At 38.4% G+C, this 27,885-nt stretch overlaps 1 protein-coding gene across 1 annotated transcript in view; it reads right to left on the bottom strand.

The window, feature by feature from the left end:
- SYNRG (synergin gamma) overlaps nt 1-27,885 on the bottom strand; it is a gene marked incomplete in the record, with an annotated part of 2,786,306 nt that overhangs the window by 498,758 nt on the left and 2,259,663 nt on the right. Inside the window, 1 exon segment of the mRNA XM_044054902.1 lies at nt 22,032-22,195. Coding sequence (XP_043910837.1) covers nt 22,032-22,195 — 164 coding nt within the window.

The raw sequence follows: 27,885 nt of genomic DNA on the forward strand, positions 1-27,885 counted from the left end.
CTTGAGAGAGAGAAGCTTTATAAATGTAAATAAATGATGCTACAGTTTTTATAAAACATATTTATTTTGTTTTTTTAACCATTACTCATTTAATTGTTTAACTGATTCTTGCATTTTATTGGGTGGTTTAAATGTATATAAGATTGCATTTTTTGACGGAAATGTTCCCAAAGTCGTCTTGTAGCCAAAAGTGGTTAATAAAGATTTTTACGCTAATTCCTCAGTGTTTCTTATGTACCTTTTAGTGGGGTTTTTTTTGTTTTGATTTTTAGTTAAGTTTTATGACTTTCGGATTGGTCTTATTTTTAGTGTTTTAGAACTTTCCAAACATTAGTGTATGCATGTAACACAAAAGCTGAAACTAGACATTAAACAGGTGGGGATAACTTCTTATTACAATAACAACACATTCCATATCATTTTTAAATGTGAATGGTCTCTCAGAAATATACCAAAAAGAAAGAGTAGTGAACTATATTAAAATCCAGAGGGAAAATAGCTATGCTACAGGATACACGTGGAAAAAACTGAACATGTGAATTTGATTAAAAAAAGGATTTCAGGGTGGTTATTTAGCGGAATACCTTGGACAAAGGAAAAGAGGACTACTTATAATTAATTGCAAAAGGAGCTCCAATAGTGAAGAAGAAGAAAAAAGATGATGGTAGATTAGTAGTACTAAAGGCCTACTGGCAAGGAAAGATGATTATGCTTGCATGTATTTATACTCCACCTAACACTGCTACAATGAGTTTAAGAAAATTCTGAGTGAAATAATCAGCTTTCAGCAGGGAATAGGTGGGGACTGGAATTTGATTTGCAACAGTGAGGATTTATCCAGGAGGGCCTAGAAGGGAAAATATCACAAAAGGGGGTAGATTTTTGAAGAAATTTATGAAAGTATCTGGCATGGAAGACATCAATTCAGTAGTAGGAGTTCAGAGAAAATTTGCATATTATTCCCGAAGGTATAAAAACTGGTCTAGGCTGGACAGAATTTACATATCACAGGAACATGTACATTTAATTTAAAGTTTTGATTATAATTCAATAACTATTTCAGATCATGTGCCAATAATATCTAAAATAAAAAAAATGCAGGATAATGATATAAAAATAAGACACTGGTGCTTCCCCACCTATATGTTAAATAGAGAGGAATTTAAGGAATGGGTAGTAGATGTTATTTGGGAGTTGTTACAGAAGATGGACATTTCTCCTGAAAATATAGCTAGGGAGTGGGATAAAATTAAAGTGGAGTTTAAAAATAAGGTGGAAATAAAAGAAAAAGATATATGGTTAAGCAGTAACAAAATTACTTGGAAGGACTGACAAAAGTTAAAGTACTGAAGAATAGGAGGAACCTCACATAACAAGAGGTGCAATAGCAGAGTGCTAAAGAGAAAAGTTTAAAAGACTGCTGTTAAGCAACTATTTGATAACTCCAGAGCACAAAAGCTTTTAGCACAATGGCTTAGGCAACATAATGTAGAAAGGGTTGTTGCCAAGCTTAAGGAGCCTATAAAAAGGAAAAAAAAAAAAAAAAAAAAAAAAAGAGAGAGATCCTGTAGAGGTACTAGAAACATTTTGGAAATTTTATGAAAATCTGTATAAAGAGGAGAAATGTGGGAATCAAGAAAAAGTACAGAGAGAAATGTTTATGAAAGAATTAAATATGCCAAGTTTAGAGATGACGCTCAATTACTAACAGGATAGAAAGCAATGAGATAAAATGGTACTGTATAACCAATCTTCAGGAAAGTCTCCAGAAGAGATGCTATTGCTGTGGAAGTTTGGAAGCTAGGAGTGAAGAAAGTGTTAAAGATTGGAGGGTTTTATTTAACAGTATTTTAAAAGTAGGAGAAACACCAACATCTTAGAAGAAAGTGAAGGTGGCTGCAATTCCTAAAGATGGTAAGGACCAATCAGATCCAGCTTCATATAGGCCCCATTTCGAATCTAAACCATGAATATAAAGTGTTTATGTCTACATTAACAGAACAAAGATGATCCAGAGGGAAGTGGAATGTAAGAAAATAGCACTGTTGTGTGTGGGTCTTGATTCATAGAAAGCATTCAAGAGAGTAAATTGAAATTTGATAAGTAGAGCAATGGAACTTAACCATTTGCATTCCCTGATAAAATTATCAGACTGATTACGAGGATATATGAGGGATCAGAGGCGAAAATTAAAGTGGTGGGGAGGAGTTCCTCTCTGAGAAGTTCTGTTTGAGCAGAGGAACCAGGCAGGCCTGTCCTCTTTCTCCTTTATTTTCATTATATTTAGAAGTGGCAAAGAAAATAAAGGACTCAGGAATTCAATGATAAAATTGGTATGGTAATCAAGAAAACTGCCTTTATTTACAGATGATATTTTATACCTGAAAAGGACATTCCAGTGTTGTAGAACATTCTGAGACAGTTTAAAGTCTTTTCAGGATACAAAATTAATGAAGATAAAACAAAGTCAATAGCTGTAAACTATGTACCCTCACACAAACTGGTCCTGCAATACCCATATTTATTGGGACATGATAAAATGAAGTACTTAGGAGTACTGATTAAAAAGGTTTATTTTATGACAGCTAAGGAGAGAAGAGACTAAACAAAAGATGATAAAAGAACTGAGAAATTGGAAGCTTTTTATGGATATGGGTAGCAAGATACAAGCAGTGAAAATTATTTTATCCCTGTAGTTTTACACACAGGTCAAGCATATTTTTATCAACCAGAGGAGGCGTTGTGGATAACAATTAAGAGAGAAGAAGGATTTTATCTGGGAGAGGAAGAGGAGAAGGATCAAGTGAGATAACCTTATCCTTCCAACAGAAAAAGGTGGCTTGGAATTACCTGATTTGAAGGGGTATTTCAGAGCTACATGATTAAGACTACTTATACATAGCACAAGCAGAAAGCTATAATTCAAAGTGCAAAGGGATGATGATGAAATGGGGGAAGTTCAAGAAACAAGGAAAGACTGTGATTTTGGATGCTCATCTGTAACAGGAAGAACCACCATACAGAAAGAATATTATATTCATAAACTAGCAAAAAGTATTCTAAAAACTAAGGCAATATGGAACTAGAGAAAGGAGATTCTGCTGAAAGAGATTACTCCAATTTAGGGGTATAGAGAATAGGCAAGAGGGGTAGAATTTACTGGAGAAAACTGGCGCGGGAACCAAGGTATTGGTAGCAGATATTAAAACAAGGAAATACAGCAGAATGGGAAGAGGCCAAGCATTCACTTGGACTGCAGACTAGAGATTGCCTTTCCCTATCAAGGACTGATATCAGAATATAGGCAAAGACAAAGAAATAGGGGGATTCTAACCAAACTCTAGCACTGGTAGAGTTTTTAGCAGAATCCAGAACAGATGCTGCTGTTAAAAAGGGATAATTAGTAGGACATATAAAATATTACATAACTATAGGAATCAATTAGAGGAGGTTAGAAAGGATTTGGGAAGAAAGACTGGATAAGCAAGTCACAAAGAAACAGTGGAAGGATATATGTATGGCTACCAAATATGCAAGAAAGTCTATAAAATGTAATATCTTTGCTTGGAAGTCTTTGCATAGATAATTTTATACCTCAAGCAGACTGCAAAGAATGTTTCCTCAGGTGGACTCCAAATGTTGGAGGTATGACAGGGAAGAAAGGGATAATTGGGGACATATTTTTGAGACTATAATATGTTGGCAGACTAAAAATTCCCTGAAGTCTACTCTGGCAGGAATACTGGGTGAGCAAATTGGTATGGCTAACGAATTTTTTTTTTTTTTTTTTTTTTTTAGCTGGGACATAGAATAGGAATTGCCTAGATATAATAAGGACTTAAGTTTAATTCTGGTGACTAACAAAAACGCAATTACTAGAAAATGGAAATCAAAGTTTAAACCAACTGTACTAGAAGTAGTGAATGCAGTAACAGATAAAAGAACTGGAAGTGCGATCTTTAGAAAAGGGTTGAATCAAATGACATAAAAATGGAAACAGTAGTAATGATACAGAATAATGTTTTGGAGGAGGAAGTAGGTTTAAAGGAAGGCAGGAACTGAATGAGCTATTTAATGTTTGACTGATTATCCTGAGGCATTGACATAAGACAAATATGAATTAATAAATATTTTCTGAAGTAAAAGGAATAGAGAACTCTAAAAATAAATAAATAAATAAATAAAAAATAGGTAGCAAAGCTATATAATTTCAAGGTGTAAATACATTATTAGCATCACTTTTTTTTTTTTTTGCTTCCTGATGCATTACTTAGCCAATGGCGGTCTTATGTTTTCTGCCAGAAGGCAGTGTCCAGTGATTGTCAGCTGGGAAAATGACTTCAAAGTTACACAGTCTCACCAGCAACAGAATGCAGAAGCTTGGCAACTGGATCTTAAACAAGACAGTTGCAATTTGAGGCTGCTGGATGACTTTTCAGTACCTTTTGTTAGTTTTTAAACAATCTCAGATCATTCTTTGGGGAATTATCACTCTGGCTACGAGGCAACTGAAGAAGCATTTTATAACACTACATTATCTGATAGGACATATCTCCAATTCTGTAAATAGAGAGCATGGATTTTTTCCAGGCATTATCTCCATGGGTCATCCAAAGAGAAACATACAGTCTGATTTTGACAGTGTGTACACTGGCAGATTAGTGAACGGGGTCTCTCTGTTAATCTTGGTTTCTTAAGAATTTGTGTATGCTCTTCAATTTCCTTCTAATGTAATCTGTTTTAATACAACAACATTAGCCTGGGCCTAAGAATGCTGCAAATAAAGTGGATACCCTATCCCTGTATTTCAGAAGTCATGTAGATGCCTTGTTCTCCAAACTGAAGCATGCAATTAGCTGTCTCAGTTTCTGGAGACTGATGCTAGAAAACTTCAAAGAAAACACATCTTCATAACAGCCTGAATATAAGCTTCCTCTTCACAGTAATAAACTCTTTGGCCTTCAATGTTAGTATCAAAGTCTTTTAAAATGTCTGCATATTCACAACACTTGCACTAGTATAAACATAACTGCAGCCTGCTGTACAAGGTAAATGGTCTTCTCATTAAGGAAAGGTATAACTTTATAAGGGAATAGTGACACACACATCTCTATTTTTGATTACTGCCCCCCTCCATTTTTGGGGTCTGATTAACATTAGTTAACTCTTCTGCTATAATGGTAATAAGGCATAATTTTAATAATGAAGTTTCCTTATCTTGCACTCTGAACCTGGAAGCTTCTATATACTGCTGGAGCAATATACCTGCTCGTGAGTTTACACATACAGTTTGTATGTACCATTTTTGTGTACAAGTTGCTTTGTGCATGTCACTACGGCTGAAAAAGGTTATGCGAGCAAGCTCACTTATCATGTTAACCAAAGAATGTTATGTTTAAAATGAAGCCTACAAGGAGGAATACAAGAAGGAAGTTTAGGAAATACCAAAAATTGTATGATATTTAGTATAATACTGATAACTCAATAAAGAACTATTTATACTCACTGTACTGAGCAGACATTTACCATAGCAGCCAAAATAAAAATGGAATATAATGTAAAACATCAGCCTGTAGTAGTAAAGGTACATATACAACCACTTGAGGACCCGTCTTTCAAACACTACATATCTACCCTCCTTTGGTAGATTCCTTTGGTAGTTACTATCGCTCATCTGGTAAGGATAAAACAGGGAAACATTCATGGGTTTTGTTCAAGCAGCATTATTACACACAAACACATCAGAAATAAGGCTTTGTAACTTAAACTTAAGTAAACTTATAAACCGACTGACTACTGCACTCATACATGTTAACACTCTGGCTGTTCTCTCAAAATGGCACTGATGCCTGCACGTGCTCTGTATTTATATGCATGTGCTACATCTGGAAATGTTTCTTAAAGATATATACACATGCTCTGATCTACATCGTCCCTCTTTGAGAAACAGTCCATATATGAAATGGCAGTATTTAATGACATGCAATTTAAAGAAATGATCCTTTGACATGTAATTACACAGAACTAATTATTTGACATGCAATCATACAAAATTACACACATATAAAACAATTATGTCCAAGTTGCTATGTATTTTACACTAGGTCTTGAAATACGACCTGACTGTAACATAAAAGTCAGAATTGGATCTAGCAATGGGGGACTGTCTTCAAGAAATGTTCAACTTTGGGGACATCTGGGACATCATCAGAAACAGAAATGGATACTGCGACATGTTCTTCTGTACGAACATTGTCAGCATTGCTCTGAGATCTAGAGTTTGTATCACATGTACAATGCTGCAACATCATTTCTGATACAGGAAGAAGATGTCTGCAGTTTCTCCTGTATTCTATACCCTCAGATTCCACTAAGCAGGATCTTGGCTTGGTACATACACCTCTCACTTGACCAGTTCGATCAAAGGCTTTTGCCGTTTGCATTCTCACTCTCTCTCCTTCTTTTAACAGTCAAAGAAATCTGCTCGTTTTATCATAGCTGGACTTCTGAGAAGAATGCTTCTTAAAAAGTTGGGCTTTGATTGTTCTGTTGTTTTTAGCCTTAGGCACAAACAAACTAGAACTGATAGGCAAGGTTGTTCTGGTTTGCCTAGATAGACGTTTCTGAGCAGGTGAGCCAAGTAGATTGTCACAGGGTATATTTCTAAGATTGAGTAAATTCAAGACGATATCATATTGTCACGATTTGACCTCTCCAGTAATTGCTTTGCACTCTGTACTGCACGCTCTGCAAGGCCTTTTGACTGTGAATATTCAGGACTGCTAGTAACATGGATAAAGTCCCACTCTTTAGCAAATCTCTGAAACAACTGACTGGTAAACTGAGAACCATTGTCAGCAATAACTTTATTTGGACTACTCTGGACTGAGAAATGATGCAATGATGTTAGTATTAACAGCACTGGATGTTAGGTTAGGTAGCAAATCGATCTCAAACCAGTTCGAATAAGAGTCTACCAACACTAAGTAATGTTGACTGTTCCACTCAAATATGTCAGTTGCCACTGTTGACCAAGGTAGTTCAGGAATATGGCTTAGGTGAAGTGGCTCTTTTTGCAAATGCGGCTTAGTACTGTTGCATACTGAACAAGAAGAACGTACTTTATCAATGTCTTTTGCTAGAGAAGGCCAAAATACTAGTCCACTCGCCCTTCTTTTGGTACAATCGGAACCTGGGTGGCCATGATGTAAATTTTGAATGTATTCACGCTGTAAGGAAGTAGAAACAATAACTTCTGGACCTTTGAAAATGATACCATCTTCCATCAGCACTTCATCTCTGTATGAAAAGTAAGGTCTTACTTCTGGCGGTACACAGGACTGCTTTGATGGCCATTCCACATTGATGAATTGGTTGAGCTTTTGCAAAATTGAATCAGTCTTTGTATGCTCTCTCAGCTCATCTAATCTCGTGGTAGAAAAAAATTACGAACTTCTGTGACATCAAAGTCAAAATTCTCTGCATCAAGCTGTTCTGTGGTATTTCTGGGCGATCTGGATAAGGTATTAGCCAGATAAAGAAGTTTATCCTTTGCAGAGACCATTTTGAAATTATACTTTTGTAATATGAGCATCATTCTTTGTAGTCTTGCTGGAGATGTATGCACAGGCATCTTTAAAATAGTGACTAGAGGTTGATGGTCAGTTTCTGTCTGGATAGCTCGGCCATAAATATAATCATGGAACTTTGAACATGCAAACACAATTGCCAAAAGTTCCTTCTCAATTTGGGTAAAGTTTTCAGTATGGGTAAGAGTTCTACATGCATAGGCAACAGGTCTGCCCTCTTGAAGAATAACTGCACCAAGACCGAATTTTGAAGCATCACAGGAAAGAACTACTGGTTTGTGGATACCATAGTATCTTAATGTAGGCGGGTTAACAATTTGCTGTTTGAGGTTATCAAATGCTCTCTGGTGTTGCTTTAACCATGACCAGGCAACATTTCTGTATGTCAGCTCTCTTAAATGTGCTGATAACTCACTAAAGTCAGGGCCAAATTTGCCCAAATAGTTAACCATACCAAGAAAATGCTGTAGGGTTTGAACATTGTCTGGAGCTGGCATCTCAAGAATGGCTGCCTGTTTAGAAGGATCTGGTCATAAATGAATGACTTGCATAAGTAACTTCTGGTAGTCTGAATTTGCACTTCAAGGGACTGAGCTTTAAAGTCACTTCACACACTCAGTCCAGAACTTTCCTGATGTTTCTGTCATGCTCTGCTTCACCATTACCTCCAACTAGTAAATCATCAACTATTACTGCACATGGGTAGCCTGAAATAATTTGCTCCATTGCATGCTGAAAGACTTCACTGGCAGAATGCATTCCAAAAGGCATCCTAAGGAATCTGTATCTACCAAATGGGGTACTGAAAGTAGTGAGTAGTGAAGATTATTTGTCAAAATGAACTCTGCATCTAAGACAGAAAAAACAGTGATATTTGGCATGAGGGTTGCAATCTCATCAACTGTACCCACTGGATGATGAGGTCTTTTTAATGCCTTGTTCAAGTCTCTTAGGTCAATGCATATTCTGATTTCATCTGAATTTTTCTTATGAGCAGCTCCCATGGATGACACCAACTCAGTTGGTTCTATTACTGGACTAATCACACTTTGCTGCACCATTTTGTCTAACTGGACCTTGACTTTGTCCTGCATAGCTATTGGAACTCTCCTTGCTGGTCTGACTACTCACAACTGGAAGTTTGCCTAACTTGTTGTCAAAAACATCAGCATACTCAGAGAATAGCATAACTGGAACATGTTCTTACATTATGTACTTTTTTGGTAAAAGGTAGCAGTTTCATTCTCAAACTGTCTCTGAGACCTAATAATGACTGCACAGGTCTTTGGACTACATAAAATTGCAAGCTGTAACTGTTCCCAGCAAAATAGCATAAAAGCACTACTGAACCTTCAGTTTGAATCTGTTCAACTCCATAAGCAACAAACTTCTTACAACTGGCCAAATTAAGTTGCTCACCAGCTCTAATTTAGCAAATGTTTCTGCTGACATTACATTACACTTTGCTACACTTAAAGAAATCCCAATCTCTCAGAGCCGGACGCTCCAGGGATCTAAACCTTGTCATCACAATAAACAAAACATGCTGTAGGGATAGGTTCCTGACCCAGAGACTCCCCAGACTCTGGAACAGACTGCTCATACATGTCAAGCAGAGCGCCTCTTTGGCACTCTTCAAAAGGAACCTTAACAATTAGTTGGGAGAAAGGAAATTCATCCCGGGGATCACGTCAGTCGCCCTGCTAGACAGGGGTCCAAGGAAGTAAATAGTATGGGAAGAAATAGCCAGGGAATTGTTATGGCTAGGCTTGTATAGGCCCTAGGGCCGATAGCCTAGTACTAACCTATGAACCAGTGTGTACTTTGAGCTACGTGGGTCTGCCATTGATCAGGACAGTACAAAATACTTTATTCTTTGTCAACAAACCTACTGCATTAACCTTTTCACCAACCACTAATGCACCATCTACACAGAAAGTAGGGTTGCAGCTTTCTACATGATCAACTTGCTTTTTTGAGTGACCTTTCTTAACAGTTGAATGAGGCTTGCTTGATTTACAAAACTTTAGAAAATGGTTCCATTTTTTACACTTGTGGCATTGCTGACCAAATGCTAAGCACTTCTCTCTTTTAGACTCATGGTTGGCACCACAATGACAACAGTTAACAATAAGACTTCACTTGGGTTTTGCTGACGCACTCATACTGCACTGAGCATGCCCTTTTTACTTAGCTAGTCTTGGAACTTGCTAGAAAGCAACCAGGTCTCCCAGGGGAGCCTGAAGGGGTTGCAGCTGCCATGTGCTTAGGCCTGCTTCTCCCTGCCACATGTTGTTTGCTGTCTACGTTTGCTCTAGAGGCTGCTGAAACCATGCTTTTATCATTTGTAAGCATACTTGTGTGTCTTTCTGTGAAGCTCATGGATTTGACAAATCTCTATGGCTTTGCTTAATGTTAAATCACTGTCACAAAGTGAAATCTTTCTCACTGCAGCACTATTAACACCACACACATAAGCCCGTCCTTTATTAACTCATCTTTCAAGTCACCAAATCTGCATGTTTTAGCTTTGTTTCTCAAATCAGTGATATAAGCTGCAAAAGTCTCACCTAGCTTTTAGTCTCTTGTGTAAAATAAGTGCCTCTCTAATGTAACATTTGTCTAGGGGTTGCACATTTCTCTAAATTTACATTTTAAGCACTCAGGATCTTCCCTTGATTCAGCCGGTACCACAACATGATGGTCTGCCCCCTTTCCTTCATATACTTCTGGTGCATACAAATGAACGTTCTCTTTCAATAGCTTCTGACCCAGCTAAATTAAGCAAAATGAATGCACTTATACAAGCATCTTTGTCAGAAAAAGCTGCTTGTATGAAAATATCGTATTCCAGGGAAGTAAATAGTATGGGAAGAAATAGCCAGGGAATTGCTATGGCTAGGCTTGTACAGGCCCTAGGGCCGATAGCCTAGTACTAACCTATGAACCAGTGTGTACTTTGAGCTACGTGGGTCTACCATTGATCAGGACAGTACAAAATACTTTATTCTTTGTCAACAAACCTACTGCATTAACCTTTTCACCAACCACTAATGCACCATCTACATAGAAAGTAGGGTTGCAGCTTTCTACATGATCAACTTGCTTTTTTGAGTGACCTTTCTTAACAGCTGAATGAGGCTTGCTTGATTTACAAAACTTTAGAAAATGGTTCCATTTTTTACACTTGTGGCATTGCTGACCAAATGCTAAGCACTTCTCTCTTTTAGACTCATGGTTGGCACCACAATGACAACAGTTAACAATAAGACTTGACTTGGGTTTTGCTGACGCACTCATACCGCACTGAGCATGCGCTTTTTACTTAGCTAGTCTTGGATCTTGCTAGAAAGCAATCAGGTCTCCCAGGGGAGCCTGAAGGGGTTGCAGCTGCCATGTGCTTAGGCCTGCTTCTCCCTGCCACATGTTGTTTGCTGTCTACGTTTGCTCTAGAGGCTGCTGAAACCATGCTTTTATCATTTGTAAGCATACTTGTGTGTCTTTCTGTGAAGCTCATGGATTTGACAAATCTCTATGGCTTTGCTTAATGTTAAATCACTGTCACAAAGTGAAATCTTTCTCACTGCAGCACTATTAACACCACACACATAAGCCCGTCCTTTATTAACTCATCTTTCAAGTCACCAAATCTGCATGTTTTAGCTTTGTTTCTCAAATCAGTGATATAAGCTGCAAAAGTCTCACCTAGCTTTTAGTCTCTTGTGTAAAATAAGTGCCTCTCTAATGTAACATTTGTCTAGGGGTTGCACATTTCTCTAAATTTACATTTTAAGCACTCAGGATCTTCCCTTGATTCAGCCGGTACCACAACATGATGGTCTGCCCCCTTTCCTTCATATACTTCTGGTGCATACAAATGAACGTTCTCTTTCAATAGCTTCTGACCGAGCTAAATTAAGCAAAATGAATGCACTTATACAAGTATCTTTGTCAGAAAAAGCTGCTTGTATGAAAATATCGTATTCCAGGGAAGTAAATAGTATGGGAAGAAATAGCCAGGGAATTGCTATGGCTAGGCTTGTACAGGCCCTAGGGCCGATAGCCTAGTACTAACCTATGAACCAGTGTGTACTTTGAGCTACGTGGGTCTACCATTGATCAGGACAGTACAAAATACTTTATTCTTTGTCAACAAACCTACTGCATTAACCTTTTCACCAACCACTAATGCACCATCTACATAGAAAGTAGGGTTGCAGCTTTCTACATGATCAACTTGCTTTTTTGAGTGACCTTTCTTAACAGCTGAATGAGGCTTGCTTGATTTACAAAACTTTAGAAAATGGTTCCATTTTTTACACTTGTGGCATTGCTGACCAAATGCTAAGCACTTCTCTCTTTTAGACTCATGGTTGGCACCACAATGACAACAGTTAACAATAAGACTTGACTTGGGTTTTGCTGACGCACTCATACCGCACTGAGCATGCGCTTTTTACTTAGCTAGTCTTGGATCTTGCTAGAAAGCAATCAGGTCTCCCAGGGGAGCCTGAAGGGGTTGCAGCTGCCATGTGCTTAGGCCTGCTTCTCCCTGCCACATGTTGTTTGCTGTCTATGTTTGCTCTAGAGGCTGCTGAAACCATGCTTTTATCATTTGTAAGCATACTTGTGTGTCTTCCTGTGAAGCTCATGGATTTGACAAATCTCTATGGCTTTGCTTATTGTTAAATCACTGTCACAAAGTGAAATCTTTCTCACTGCAGCACTATTAACACCACACACACAAGCCCGTCCTTTATTAACTCATCTTTCAAGTGACCAAATCTGCATGTTTTAGCTTTGTTTCTCAAATCAGTGATATAAGCTGCAAAAGTCTCACCTAGCTTTTAGTCTCTTGTGTAAAATAAGTGCCTCTCTAATGTAACATTTGCCTAGGGGTTGCACATTTCTCTAAATTTACATTTTAAGCACTCAGGATCTTCCCTTGATTCAGCCGGTACCACAACATGATGGTCTGCCCCCTTTCCTTCATATACTTCTGGTGCATACAAATGAACGTTCTCTTTCAATAGCTTCTGACCCAGCTAAATTAAGCAAAATGAATGCCCTTATACAAGCATCTTTGTCAGAAAAAGCTGCTTGTATGAAAATATCGTATTCCTGCTCAAATACTCTACAGTTCTCTGCTATATTATGATCAAACAAAAGTGGGCCTGGTCTGCGAAATTCCTCTGCCATCTCAAGACACAGTAGTGAAGGTGCTTGAAATCATGTACAAACATATACACACACACATATATATATATATATATATATATATATATATATATGCGCCAGATCTTTATGCCAGTACATGTAATTATGCCCAGTACTACAACAAACTCTCTGAAATAACTGCACTTTGCCGAATAAGTCTCTGTAGCACAATAACACTCTGAAATCACTGTACTTTGTGAAACCACTCCTTATCAGTGTAAGAATTACTTTGAAATTACTGCACTTTGCGAATAAACATAACATGGCAGAAAAAGCTCAGAGTAAGAAACACTTTGAGAAGAATGCACTTTGCAAATAAACTGTACACAGCACAAGAACCTTTCAAAATGGCTGTACTTTGAAAAATAACTCTACACAGTGTAAGAAACACTCTGAAATGGCAGCTTTCTGCGAACAAATGCACACACTACAAGAAACTTTTCGAAATGGCTGTATTTTGACTGCACTTTGTACACAGCAAACTCTTTGAAATAATTGCACCGTAATAAATCACACACTCTGCAAACACTTTGCACACTCTGAGATACTTCAAACAACTCTAGTTATGCTTTGAATGGCTTTGGTCAATGTGAAATAATAGTCTGGGTCCAAACATGGTCTTTTACTAAAAAACATGCAGTCACCTTGCTCTTTAAGCATAATTTGCCCTTTTATTGTACTCATTATGCCTTTTTTAAATCTCTTATCATGCTCAATATATTTTTCTTGTGCCCGTTTTACTTTAAACATGCTCATTATGCAGCCCCATATGAATAGTTTTGCTAGTTTTATCGAATATTGTGGTTTTGAACATTTTGTTTAATTAATAATGCAGTTTGTGCCTTTTGTTTGCTTAATAATATGTCTTTTTGCTACTCGTTTGATTACTAACGTGTTTTGTGCCTTATAAATGCATTGTCTCATTTTCTTGGCCAAATAAATCATTTGTGCAGTTTTCTTTACCTTTAGCTAATTTCTGGCCCTCTTTCGTTTGTCCAAGCCCCGTTTTGCTCAACTTGCTTAGTCTGCATTAACCTTCAATTTTGCACCTCATAGCTTGTAGAAGTTATTCTTCTAATCCCAGTTCCGACACCATGTCGTTCGTCTGGTCAGGATAAAACAGAACATTTGTGAGTTCTGTTCAAGCAGCTGTATTACACACAAACACATCAAAAATGATGCTTTGTAACTTAAATTTAAATAAACTGACTACCTCAATCATGCATGTTAACACTCTGGCTGTTCTCTCAAAATGGCACTGCTGCCTGCACGTGCTCTGTATTTATATGTACATGCTACATCTGGAAATGCTTCTTAAAGGTACATACACATGCTCTGATCTATAGATACTTCAACATGAAATATACCAACAGAGTACTCAACTACAAAAATGCATAAGACTGCCATTCTAAAGTTGTATCTGAACAGAGGAACCATGCAGGGGTGTCTTTCCCCCTTTGTTACTTGAATTATATCTAGAGCCTCTGGCAAAGAAAACAAGGGATTGAGAAAATCAAGGATATAATTGGTATGTTAATCAAGAAAAGTTGGCTTTATTTGCAGATGACATTATTTTTGTACCTGATAAAAACCAGAAAAGGACATCTCAGTGTTTATTTTATTTATTCATTTTACATTTGTTAACCGAGACAGTCCATCTGGACATGTGTCCTTTTTCAGTGGAGGCCCGGGGAGAAAAGCTCCAAGATACATACATGCAAGATACATACATTACAATGTAGACAGTACAGTGTACAGTTTCAAATATATGAGTAAAAACATCATTGTATACATTTCAAATACATAAAACATATTTGCTGCATTTGTAATACATAAAAGCATTTTTAGTTTTTAAGTCATAAATAGTTATACAGAAGACTGAGTAGGTAGTTTTTGTAAGTCTGTTACAACAGATATGATTAGTATGAGTGAATAAAACATCTCAAGGAGTTGTACTTGTGTTCATAACAAGAAGTATTCAAGTAAGGAAGCATAGATAAGATAAAACATTAGTTGATCAAAAGGAAGTTTGATGCAAGCATCAATGTTAAGAGGTGAGGTAGGTAAGGAGGATGGTAAGGGCTTTAACCTGGGCTGTGCCAGGTGCATAGCCAGGAGTTTGTGAGGTGGGTTTTTAGTAGTTTTTTAAAATGTTTAGGTGAGGAGGAATTCATAAGTGGGTTAGGTAGACTGTTAGAGAGTTTGGAAATATAGTAGGAGAATAGGGCTTAATCTGCTGAGTTTTTTACTTTGGTGACTTGGAGGAGTAGATTGGTGTTTGAACTGAGGGATCTGGATGAGAGGTATGGTTGGACTAGGTTTTTAAGGGCTGGATTTTTTTCTGGTTGGTGGAGGAGTTTGTGGGTTAAGGTTAGTTGATTAAATTGAAGTAAGACAGGGAGATCTAGCCAGTTCAATTGCTTGAGAGATTGACAGTGATGGGATTTATATGGAGCATTTGCTGCAAATCTGGTGATTTTGTTGTAGCAGGTTTCTAGCTTGGTGAGGACAGTTTTACAGAGGTTTGTTAGGATAGGGGATGAGTATAGAAGTGCAGATAGCAGGCGCGTTCTAGCAATTGTAGACTTTGTAGTTAGATATTGTTTATTTCTATAAAGGAGGCCAAGTTTTGTGTGTACTTCTTTGAGGTATTGTTCTACGTGGACATCAAATTTCAGATTATCATCGACAGTAACACCTAGAAGTTTGGTATGGGGGGGTGGGAGTAATTATGGTTTTGTTCTTAGAGAAGATCTGAAAGTTTGTGGGGGGAGGGTTTCTGGTGGGGTAGAAAAGCTAAGTTTAGTTTTATTGGGATTTAATAAAAGTTGGGAGTTTGTTAGCCATGTTTCTACAGATAAGAAGGTGTTCTGGGTGATAGACTACAGGTCATTAAGGGAAGAAGCACAGTAGATCAGAGTGCAGTCATCAGTATAGTGTATAATCTTGGCATGGGGGGAGGCAGAGTGGAGGTGATTAGTTAATAGAGAGAAAAGAAGAGGTCCAAGGATGGAGCCTTGGAGTACCCCTAAGGTGACCAGTAGGAGGGGTGAGAGGGACTTTTGTGAAAGGACAGTTTGTTGTCGATTTATTAAATAGCTTTGGAAGCATGCTATAGCTGTGCTGGAAAGGTTGTGGGAGGAGAGGACATTTATGAGTTTGGGGTGATTGACCATGTCAAATGCTTTTGACAGGTCAAGGAATACTGCTGATATGATCTGAGAGGTGTTTCTGAGGTGATTAATAGCATTTGTGAAGGATAGAAGGGCTGTTGATATGCTATGGGCAGGGCAAAAAACATGCTGACTGTGTGACAGGAGGTTGTGTTATAATAGGTAATCCATAAGTTGTGAATGACTCTTTCCAGGATTTTAGACAGAGAGGAGGGGATGTCAATGGGGCGATAATTAGTTAGTTCACAGGAGCTACCTCCCTTGTGCAGGGGTATGATGTGTGATATTTTCAAGACAGCTGGAACATATAACTCAGTGATGGATCTATTGTTAAATATGGTTATTGGGTAGCAGATTGCCTCTGATGCTAGTTTTAGATAATCTGCAGGGAGTTTATTGGCAGCTAAGGTAGTTGGTTTTAGTTTTCTTAGTAGCTTTTTGATGTGGTGGGTAGGGTCTGGTTTTATTTTGAAGAGGTTATTGTTATTTTTTGGGGAGGTACTGGTGTTTCCTACTAGGGTGGTAGTTGTAGAGTTAATTAAGTTGTTTGCCAGGGATTGAATGGATTCTGTAAAATAGCTGTTTAACTGGCTGGTAATGCTTTCAAAGCTGTCAGACATATTAGGTATCGGTGTGGTATTTTTACCTGGTTGTAAGAGGTTGTTTACAGCTGCCCAGAATTTTTGTGGGTTATTCTGGTGTTTAATTTTGATGTTATCATAGTAGTTAGTTTTAGCGGCTTTAATTAGTTTCTCAGCTTTATTTCTGAGTTCCAGGAAGAGTTATTTATTGCTGCTGGTTTTGTTCTTATGGAACTGCAACCAGGCCTTGTCCCTGTCTTTGAGTACTGCTGTAGTACCTTTGGTTAACCAGGGTGCATACTTGGATTTTACATGGATATTTCTAGTTGGAGTGTGGGTATTAAGAATTTCGAGGATGGTGCTATTGAAGGATAGTACTGCCTTGTCTAATGGCAGTTGTTTGAGATGTTCCCAGTTACAGTTTTCCAGAACAGAGATTAACTTATCTGGGTTAAATTGTTTTTTGCATCTGATTGTGGGGAAAGTGGTTGGATGAGATACTTGATTTCGATTTCTTAAGGGAAATGTTGGGCAGTGGTCGCTTAGATTATGAGGGAGGCTACCTGAGCGGGTTGATAGGTGGGGAGAGCTAACTAGTATCCAGTCTAGCATGGATTCATGTTTAGTGGTTTTATCGGTCCTGGTAGGGGCTGATATCATTTGGGTATAGCTGTAAAGGTTGATGTGCATAATGGGGTTTGGGGGGAACATAGAAGCCAGTCTATGTTGAAGTCTTCCATTAAGATAGTTTCCTGAGGGAGGGATATAGTACACCGTTGTAATAGGTTTTCCAGAGTAGGAATGTTGTTACCTGATGGGATGTATCCACCTATTATGTTAAGGTGTTTTTTGGAGTTGATGGCTAGTTTGGCTATAATTAGTTCAGTATTTGCTAGGTCTGGGGGGAGGGCATGCAGGTGTTCTATTGTTAGGTGGTCTTTATATAGGATGGCTATACCATCTCCTTTTTTGTCTATGCTGTCTTTTCTTAGGATACTGTAACCTGGGGGGCTGATTTCACTGTTGCTAATGTGTGGTTCTAGCCATGTTTGTATTAAAATAATTATATCTGGGGAGTAGTGGGATAGTAGAGCATGTAAGTTGCGGGTTTTGTTAGCTATACTACGTACATTAATGTGTTGTGGAACATTCTGAGACAGTTTCAAGTCTTTTTGGAATATAAGATTAATGAAGATACAACAAACGTTATAGCTGTAAACTATGTAACCACACACGAATAGCTTCAGTAATAACCATATTTATGGGGACACGATAAAATAAAGTATTTAGGAGTATGGATTAAAAAAGATTCAGTTACTGCAGCTAAGGATATGTGGGAATAGACTAAATAGAAGATAAGAAAACTGAGAAACTGGAAACTCTTGTTTATAGATGTGGACATCAAAATACAAGCAGTGAAAAAGTTTTTAATCCCTTTAGTTTTACATACAGGTCAGACAGGTCAGGCATATTTCCATCAACTAGAGGAGAAGTTATAGATAATAAACAGTTCAAGGAATTTATGTTAGAGGGGAACAGGGCAAGGGATAAGTTGATCCTTCTAATAGAACCAGGAGGTTTAGGATTACATGATTTGAAGGGATATTTTAGAGCTGCACAATTAAGACTCATATATAGCACCAGCAGAAATCCATAATTCAAAGTGGAAAGGGATGATGGCGGGGGGGGGGGTTCAAGAAATAAGGGGAGAGAGTTTTTTTATGCAGATCATTAAGGAGAATAACAATAGCCATACAGAATATTATATTCATAAAGTAACAGAAAGTACTCTAATAACTAAGCCAACATAAGAAGGGAGAAAAGAGATTTTGCAGACAGGGATGACTGCAATTAGGGGTAAAGAGGAGGGGGCTGGAACTTACTGAAGAAAACTGGCAAAGGAATCAAGGTATTATGAGCAAATAGCTACAGAATAAAGGTAATAGAATGGGAAGAGGTTAAGAAGACATCTGGACTGCAGGTATAGGAAAAGAGATAGGGATAGGGGAAGTCTAAGTGAATGACCTGCTCTGGTAGAGTTGTTGGTTGAATTTAGAACAGAAGCTGCTGTTAAAAGGGATAATTAGTATGGCATATAAAATATTACATGATAACTACAGGAATTAATCAGAGGAGGTTAGAAAAGATTGGGAAGAGAGACTGGATAAGCAATTTACAAGGAAACAATTGGAGGACATATGTATGGCTCCCAAATATGCAACAAAGTCTAGAAGATTTATGATTTTTGTTTGGAACTGTTTGCATGGGTATTTTTATACCCCAAGCAGACTCTAAGAAAATTTCCTCAGGTAGTTGGCAAATGTTGACAGTGTGACGGGAAGAAAAGGGTAACTGGGAACACATGTTTTGGGAGTATAATGAGTTGGCAGACTTTAAAAATTCCCCACAGAGTACTCTGCCAGAAATACTGGGTGAGCAAATGGATGTAACTAAGAAAATGATTTTCTGAGCTATGATACAGGTTCTGAATTTCCTAGACATATTAAAGCATTGTTAAGTTTAATTATGGGGGCTGTAAAAAAAGGCAAATACTAGCAAATGGAACTCAAGTTCTAAACCAAATGTATTTGAAGTACTGAATATTGTAACATAAATAAAACAACTGGAAGTGGGATCTTTCGAAAACAATAAGAAAAAACTGCATAGAAAAATGGAAACTGTGGGAACAATACATGCTGAAAAATGTTTTGGAGAAGGGTGGTTTAAGGGAACCAGGAAGTGAACAATTTATATAATGTTGCACTGATGATAATCATATAGAAGTGTAAATGTGATGTATAATATTTGCAAATGGGAACATGTTAATAAGATTTGTTTTCTTTTATATAAATGTATGTTTCCAAAGTCATAATTCAAATCCTAATATTGTAAATTCTTTATTGTTTAAAGTGTGTTGTTTAAATTGTACTGTATTTGTGGAGCTTTTCTCCCTGGATCTCCACTGAAAACGGGCTACCAGCCCAGTTGGACATTACCCGGCAAACAAATGTAAATAAATAAATAAAATAGATAATTCAAGAAAAGTGTTAAAAAACTGCTGTCATTCTGCCACTGCTGCACACCTCTGAATTTGAGTTCAAAACCTCAGCTGCTTTAAAGCACAGTAGTCACAGCATGTTACAAGTGAAATAATTTTTTTTTTTGTGAAATATATAGGAATTTTAGTTCTGACATGATTAGAATTTAGTACACACATTAAAGACATTAGTTTTACTTGGCCTTTTGTCTACAGGTCAGAGTCACAGGTATAAACCAAACACTGCACCTGATCCTGATACCAAAAGGCCTTTGAAATACTGGATTTACAAGTTGTTTATAAAGAGAAATTTATGTCATTTCCCCAAAGACGATTCATAATACAAAAAAAAAAATTCAAGGACTACTAATAAGATACCTTGGCACAAAAGATACACATACTGGTCCAAAGTAGAATGTGCCATTTGAGGGTACACAGGTTCATAGGTAGGCACTAGACTATCGGTCCTGGGGCCTATATAAGCCTAGCCAAAAGGTTCCCTGGCTTTCGCCACCCAAGAAAATGATTTTCCTGTGCCCCTGTAAAGCAATGCTGCAGAAGTGATCCACAAGGTGAATTTTGTATTTCTCATCCAGTCATCAAGATTATTCTTAAAGAGGGCCAATGAGGAGCTTTGCTTGACATGAATGGGTAGTTTGCTCCACAGCATGGGAAGTCTCTGGAACATGAAATTCTAATGACAAGGAATCATACAAGTACAATCACTGCACTGTTCTTTGACAGGTATTGTCTCCCCAAATAAAACATATTAATAATTATCCTCTCAAGTGTGATTTCCAAAAGTGCTGAAATAACAGCCACAGCAATGCATTTCCACTTGCTCCTATACAGCATCCCACCTCCTCATATAAACTACTACAACAATTAAATGAAAAAGGTATACAATGCTTATAGCAGTGTGCACTATTACTACTTTCCACAGATCTATTTGGTTTTCTGACAGGAAAAAAAATGATCACAGCACAGATATTTCATACTGGAGCTTTTAAACAATATGCACTGCCCCCATTCCCACCCCACCAAGCCAAAACAACAATCAATTAATTGTGATCATTCCAACTGCCTTTTGCTTTCATTCACTGACTGCCTACTCCAAAAAGATAACCAAGTCTGGGAAGTACTTGTGATTGTCAAAAGCGGTTAAATATACAGCCTAGGAAATGTACTTCAGACTGCTGTGACACAACCCTACCCCACATCTATCATGGTCCAAAAATGAAAAAAAAAAAAAAGTTAAAAAAAATGTATAGTCTGTTACTGCTAGTTCTTGCTAGTACAACTGCCCAAGGTTCTATCTGGTTTCCTGCCAAAATGTAAAATAAAAGACATACATGCATGAAAAAAATGCCCCTGATTATCCTTCCATCTGAACTTCCTGGTAGTCTCTAGTCACATGACTACAGATTGACAGCACTGCAATCGTTGTCAAGGTCACCTGATACCAGGTGCTTAGGCTGTATAGTAATAAGACATGAGTTGGCAGCCCATGTCGTATTACTGCATCTGCGGAACAGAAGTCAGGTTAAAGTTCCCACTGCAGTTACTGTACTAACCAAATAATTACCTTGCAGATGTACTTCAAAATATGCATTTTTTTCTCATTTAAGAACTGGTTTCATGCCAATTCTAAAAAATTAAAAAAAATGTGCATTAAAATGAAAAACTCTATGGAAACACAAGTGACAAAAACATGCAGTGCCACACCAGTCTGCAACCTGCAGGAAAAGGGTTAAAGTAAACCTTAATGAATGGGTGGGTAACCATAGATTCATGGCAGACATTAACACTAATGATCTTCTGTCTACGGGGAACTAGTCCAAGTCTACCCTTATCATCATCATTATTATTATTATATGGATAAATTGCAGATAGATAAATTGTTGAGTCTTCCACGAAACACACCAAAATCTCGATAAAACACAGGTTTATTGAGGATAAAAGAGATGAGCGCTTTCGCGTGCTAGACTGCACGCTTCATCAGATCTAACACAATGAATTATTCTGAAGCTTATATACAAAAATATATGTATTATATGGATAACATGGTTAACCTTTTTAATGGCTCTCTCCTCTGAAAATCAGTATTAACCTATGAGCATGCTAAACAAAATCTTGACCAAACGTGATGACTGGCACATCACAATGACTATGTGCCTCCCCTATCCCTGAAAATCAATAACTGCAAGGGGGGAAAATAAAGACACCTCCCTGAGGAGGGAGCCGTTACAACACTAACCTGATTATCAGAAACAGAGAAGGGAATAAATGGGAATAGTGTACTAAAAAGAGCAACAGCCAAAGGCTAATCGGACAGGAAAGCAAAAGTTCTGCAAGTTCCATAAGAATATCAGTCAGAAGCAGTACAAGGATTATTACAGTCCTGGTGAAAAAATCTTCAAAATATTTTCTTTACCTCAACCTCTCCTGTCAAATCTTTGTATCTGTCCCTTATGACTGGTAGAGCTGGTCTCTCATTCAAGGTGTTGGATCGGTCTCTAAAACCTTGCTCTTGAGGAGGAGGATGAACAGTGTGATTTATCTCTTTATCTCCAAGACTCAGGCTTCTCTTGTGAGATCCTAGAAGGAATTACAAATAAAATTACTACAGCAAACAAAATCCTCTCTTCCTTAATTTTTTTCTATGTGAATGAGTCAGGCTGGGTGAGGTAGCTGAAAGGTGGAGGGGTAAAGGCCTCCCGGCAGGGAGGGAAAAATGCCAAGTGAAATACCTGTGTGGAGGCAGCGATGCGGGCACCCGTGGAGATTTTTTGTCTCAAAAAGTGCAGCTCTTATGCTAGGAAGGCCCCCTTAATGCTAGGAGCGTGTGGTGACATCCAGTTGAGTCACGCCTAGGCTGCCAGGGGGAAGCCCACCTTACTGGAATGTGAGACTGAAACCCTGAGGAGGAAACAGTTGAAAAAAACAGTGGAAACAAAGTTGTAACTCCCAGATGCCAAGATAGCCTTGTGGGTTAGTGGCTCCTCTCAGTGGGCCAGTGGTCACAGTCGCTGGTGCTACAAAAATCTCAGCAAAAATTTCAGTAAAACCTCCATCCCTGGTGTTTGGGTGGGCAGGCCAATGGTACAGGCAAAATCAGGCTAAATTAACACTTAGACGAAGACAATGCAGACGAGACAAAGAAGACACAGATCGAATCTCTCAAGTAGACGGGATTCGATCTGCGTCTTCTTTGTCTCATCAGCAGTGTCTCCATCTACGTGTTGATTTAGCCTGATTTTGCCTGTACCAGTGGCCTGCCCACCCAAACACCAGGGATGGAGGTTTTACTGAGATTTTTGCTGAGATTTCTGTAGCACCGGCGACTGTGACCACTAGCCCACTGAGAGGAACCACTAACCCACAAGGCTATCTTGGCATCAGGGGGTTACAGCTTTGTTTCCACTGTTTTTTTCAACTGTTTCCTCCTCAGGGCTTTCGGTCTCGTGTTCCAGTAAGGTGGGCTTCCCCCTGGCAGCCTAGGCCTGACCCAATTGGACATCACCACATGCTCCTAGCACTAAAGGGGCCTCCCTAGCAAAAGAGCTGCACTTTTTGAGACAAAAGATCTCCACGGGTGCCCGCATCGCTGCCTCCACAGGGGTATTTCACTTGGTATGTAAAAGAGTCAAACAAGTTTTAAAAACTTAGCACAACCAATCTTCAGGGGTTATTTACTGATTTACTTAATTTTACGAACAAGGTTATTCAAGTTAAGAACCACTTGGAGCACAAATTCAAGAAAAATGTTGATAGACTTTTTTATTACACGACAGCAATATATGATGAAACTATTTTGATAGAACACAGTGAATAAATACACAAATGTAAAAATTTAAACAATATATTCCCACCTAAAAAATATATATATATATATATATATATATATATATATCTCCACTTTGTAATTACGAAATTCCACAACTTCGAAGTTATAAATACCGAAGCTCAGAACATCAAAGTTGTGGAATCTCAAAACATGTCAATGGAGATTGCCGTACAGTGTGGAACAGAAACTTTACCTTTCTCTTCTTTGCAGTGCGGTCACGGAGCTGGTATATTTAAGTTGCAGGTGGTGTGGGTGGTGCAGTCTTCCATATAAGGGGTGCAGGGGGCCTTGGCCCCCCTTCAAAAATGTGATCTGTGATGTTTTATTGTTTCAGATGTTTTTTCCATTTCAAGATTCCACAACTTCGATATTCTGAGCTTCAAAATTGTGGAATTTCAAAATTACAAAGTGGAGCTATATATATATATATATATATATATATATATATATATATATATATATATATATATATATCTATATATATATATACACACATATATATACATGTATCTATATATATATATATATATATATATATATATATATATATATATATGTATACACACATATATGTGCATGAAACCATTTTTGTTATACTACAACAGTATATGACAAGACTACGACTACAGAGGTTGCGTACAATTTTGATACAACACAATAAATATATGTATATATGCATAAATGTAAATATTTACACATTCACAGAAAAATACACACACAAACAAAAGTATATATATATATATATATATATATATATATATATATATATATATATATACATATACACATATATATATATATGGATTCACTTTGAAATCCCGAATTTCAGAAACATCGTATTTCATATGATCGAGACCATATGGCTGATGTTTCAGAATGTCCACATTCCAAAATAAATCCAACATAAAAAAAAAAAAAAAAAAAAAAAAAAAAAACAAGTTTTTGAATGTTTCTGCAAGGGGAGCAAGCCCCCTGCACCCCTCACTCCCCACTATTTAAATATAACAACTCCGAGATTACACTACGGCAAGGAAAAGGGAAATCTCCTGTTCCACGCTGTATGCAGATCTCCATTCAGAATTTTGAAGTTAGAAAACTTCGATCGTATGGTCTCGATCATATGAATTTTGAGGTTTTAGGATTTCTAGTTCCAAAGGGAAACCATATATATCTATCTATCTATATAGCTATCTATCTACATTACCTATATATATAATTAAAAATGTCTCTCCCTTGCAAAGTCCAGAACACCAACGTTCAGAATGTCGAGACGACAATACCAAAGACTGACAACAACAAACACCTGATGTTTCCCAGGCGGGCACCCTGGAAGTAAACAGGCACTTGGGCTTCAGACCAGTTGTTTTACATTAGGAAGGTTTGTGGCCTGCACTGTGGTGGCAGGACAGGTAGCTTACATCCTTCTAAGTTGGGAACTGCTGACTGAGGGCTCAGTGTCTTATTCTAAAAGTATATTAATTCTGGTTTAAGCACTTGGGCTTCAGGCCAGTTGTTTACATTAAGAAGGTTTGTGATCTGCACTGTAGTGGCAGAACAGGTAGCTTACATCCTTCTAAGTTGAGAACTGCTGACTGAGGGCTCAGTGTCTGTTATTCTAAAAGTGTATTAATTCTGGGTTAAGCACTTGGGCTTCAGGCCAGTTATTTTACATTAAAAGGGTTCGTGGTCTGCACTCTTGTGGAAGGAGAGGCTGGACTCTGCCCTTCTGAGCTGGGAATTTCTGGTTAAAGGCTTATAGTGCCTGCATATTTGAACTGCTTCTTACTGAAATTGGTACACCTTGTTTGCTGTAGCATAGACTAGATCCAGGCCTGCTGAATCTAGCTTTGTTTGTATAACTTGAGCACTAATCCAGGCATTCTTTAAAGTATTCAATTGTATTTATTACTGCTTGGTAGTAACTTGATTAAAGTGTAGCTATCATTCTAAGTCTTTTGGATTAAGCACTTGGGCTTCAGACCAGTTGTTTTACATTAGGAAGGTTTGTGGCCTGCACTCTGGTGGCAGGACAGGTAGCTTACATCCTTCTAAGTTGGGAACTGCTGATTGAGGGCTCAGTGTCTGTTATTCTAAAAGTGTATTAATTCTGGTTTAAGCACTTGGGCTTCAGGCCAGTTATTTTACATTAAGAAGGTTCGTGGTCTGCACTCTTGTCGGAGGACAGGCTGGACTCTGCCCTTCTGAGCTGGGAATTTCTGGTTAAAGGCTTATAGTACCTGCATATTTGAACTGTTTCTTACTGAAATTGGTACACCTTGCTTGCTGTAGCATAGACTAGATCCAGGCCTGCTGAATCTAGCTTTGTTTGTATGCTTGTTTGCTTGTTATTTCCCTGAAATGCTAATTCCACCTAAAACGCGGCTTTTCAGCGCTTCTGTGGATCCCTAGTGATATCTGCATTACTTACTATACTTATTTCACTTGAAAGAAAGTTACTGTTTGTCGTTTTTGCATTTAAGTTACCTGTAACACATTGCATTTAAGATACCTGGCACTTGCTCACTAAAGCAATTACATAAGTCAGCACTAAAAAATTAAAGGCACTACACCATCACAAACTCCCCTTGAGTACCTTGTTCCCCATTGGCCCTTTTTTTAAAATTATAAAGGAATTCCCAATACTATTCTAGCATGTCCAAAGGTCAGTTGTCAATCTCCTCTCCGGTCCAGCTGGAGAATCTGGGAATCTTGAGGCAATGTTACAACTGCCTCATGTACACAGACAACCCTCTCCTCCTCCCAACAAATTCCAACACATGATGCAACAATATAGCCATACTGGAGACAAAGCTCTCTCAACTCAGTACTGGCGAAACCAGTCAGGAGGAGAAGGAAACCACTCTCACTACAATTCCAGTCTCACATAGACCTACCACGACAGCAAACCAAACACATAAACACACAAAAACATACTCGGAGGCTCTAAATAAAAATCTGCCTAAGCAGCACAGACCTCCATAGCAGACACCCAAGCAACCGCTACCCCAAAACAAAACACATGCAACACACAGCTCAAAAAGCCAGTGTGCCAAACAGTCACAGCCCTTAAGGCTAAACAACACACCTGATACACTTGTAATAGGTGACTATCGTCAGGCACACTGACGTCCCGCTCACCAGGCTGAACAAGGAGAAGGTCACAGTGAGCTGCCTGTCGGGCGCTAGGATCCGCCACATAACACAAGCACTCAGGTCACTCCAAGGCAAGTACAAATATGACTCAGTCATTGTCCATGCTGGTGTGAATGACCTGAGACGTACCTCCCTGGACTACATGAAAAGAGACAGAGGAGCTCTCTGAGCATGTAGCGCAGTCCGGTATGACCCTGACCTTGAGTAGCATCTTACCCTCACCAAGAATGATGCCACAATATGAAGACAAGATGATCAATTTCAACAATTGGCTTAAGTATTGGTGTCATTCAAAGGGGATCCAATGCCTGTCAGCCTGGGATGACATGCTCGACAAGCCACGATGCTTCGCTAGGGATGGCTTGCACCTGTCACCCCTAGGCTTTCGGATATTGGCAAAGGCTCTTGCTACCCCCATAGTGCCTTTTTTAGGCAAGGCTCAAAAGACAAACCAACCTCCATAGGTATCACAAGGGATAAAAAACTAAGAGTAATGCTACTCAACGCCAGAAGTCCAAACCTCAAGATGCACGCACTCAAAACTCTCCTTAGCATGGAGAACATCGATATCTGTGCAGTAACAGAAACCTGGTTCAAGGCTCCCGAGAGCACCCCAGCACTACCAGGTTATACCTCATACCATGTTTTTTGGCCCCAAAACTTGGACCGAACCACAAAAGGAGGAGGAGTATCAATATTCGTCAAAGATACCCACACCTCCAGGTTGGTGGTACAGCACGAAGCATCAGAGACTATCCCTGTGCAACTAACAGTGGGTAAAACTGCCTTCCAGTTTATAGCCTGCTACAGACCACCCTCCCAAACCCAGGAACCCCACTCGGCCTTCCTGAGAACACTGGAAAATATGAAAGTCTCTCCAAACACCATTATATTGGGTGACTTCAACTACCCAAACATAGATTGGGAGTATTACTCTAGCTCCAACACACTAGCCCAAAGGTTACTAGAATTTATAAACTGAAATGCTATGGAACAAATTGTTACCACTCCCACAAGAGGGGAAAACATACTGGACCTGATCATCACCAACAAGGGGACTCTATGCTCCAGACCAGAAGTGTATCCCTCACTGGTAAAATCAGAAAGATCTCACTGGATATTCACATCCTGACTCCACCCCCTGCCCTGAAAATCACAGTGAAAAACTTCTCTAAAGCAAATTTCACACTCCTCAAAACTGAGGTGGAATCCTTCAAAGCCCCCGGGCCTGTGGAAAATACGGCCCAGACCGCAGAATCCTTTATAAACGCATTCTATGAATACCTTC

This window comes from Protopterus annectens, chromosome 13.part0 (genome assembly GCF_019279795.1).
Source record: "Protopterus annectens isolate FY-2018-M chromosome 13.part0, PAN1.0, whole genome shotgun sequence".
In the NCBI taxonomy this organism is placed as follows: Eukaryota; Metazoa; Chordata; order Ceratodontiformes; family Protopteridae; genus Protopterus; species Protopterus annectens.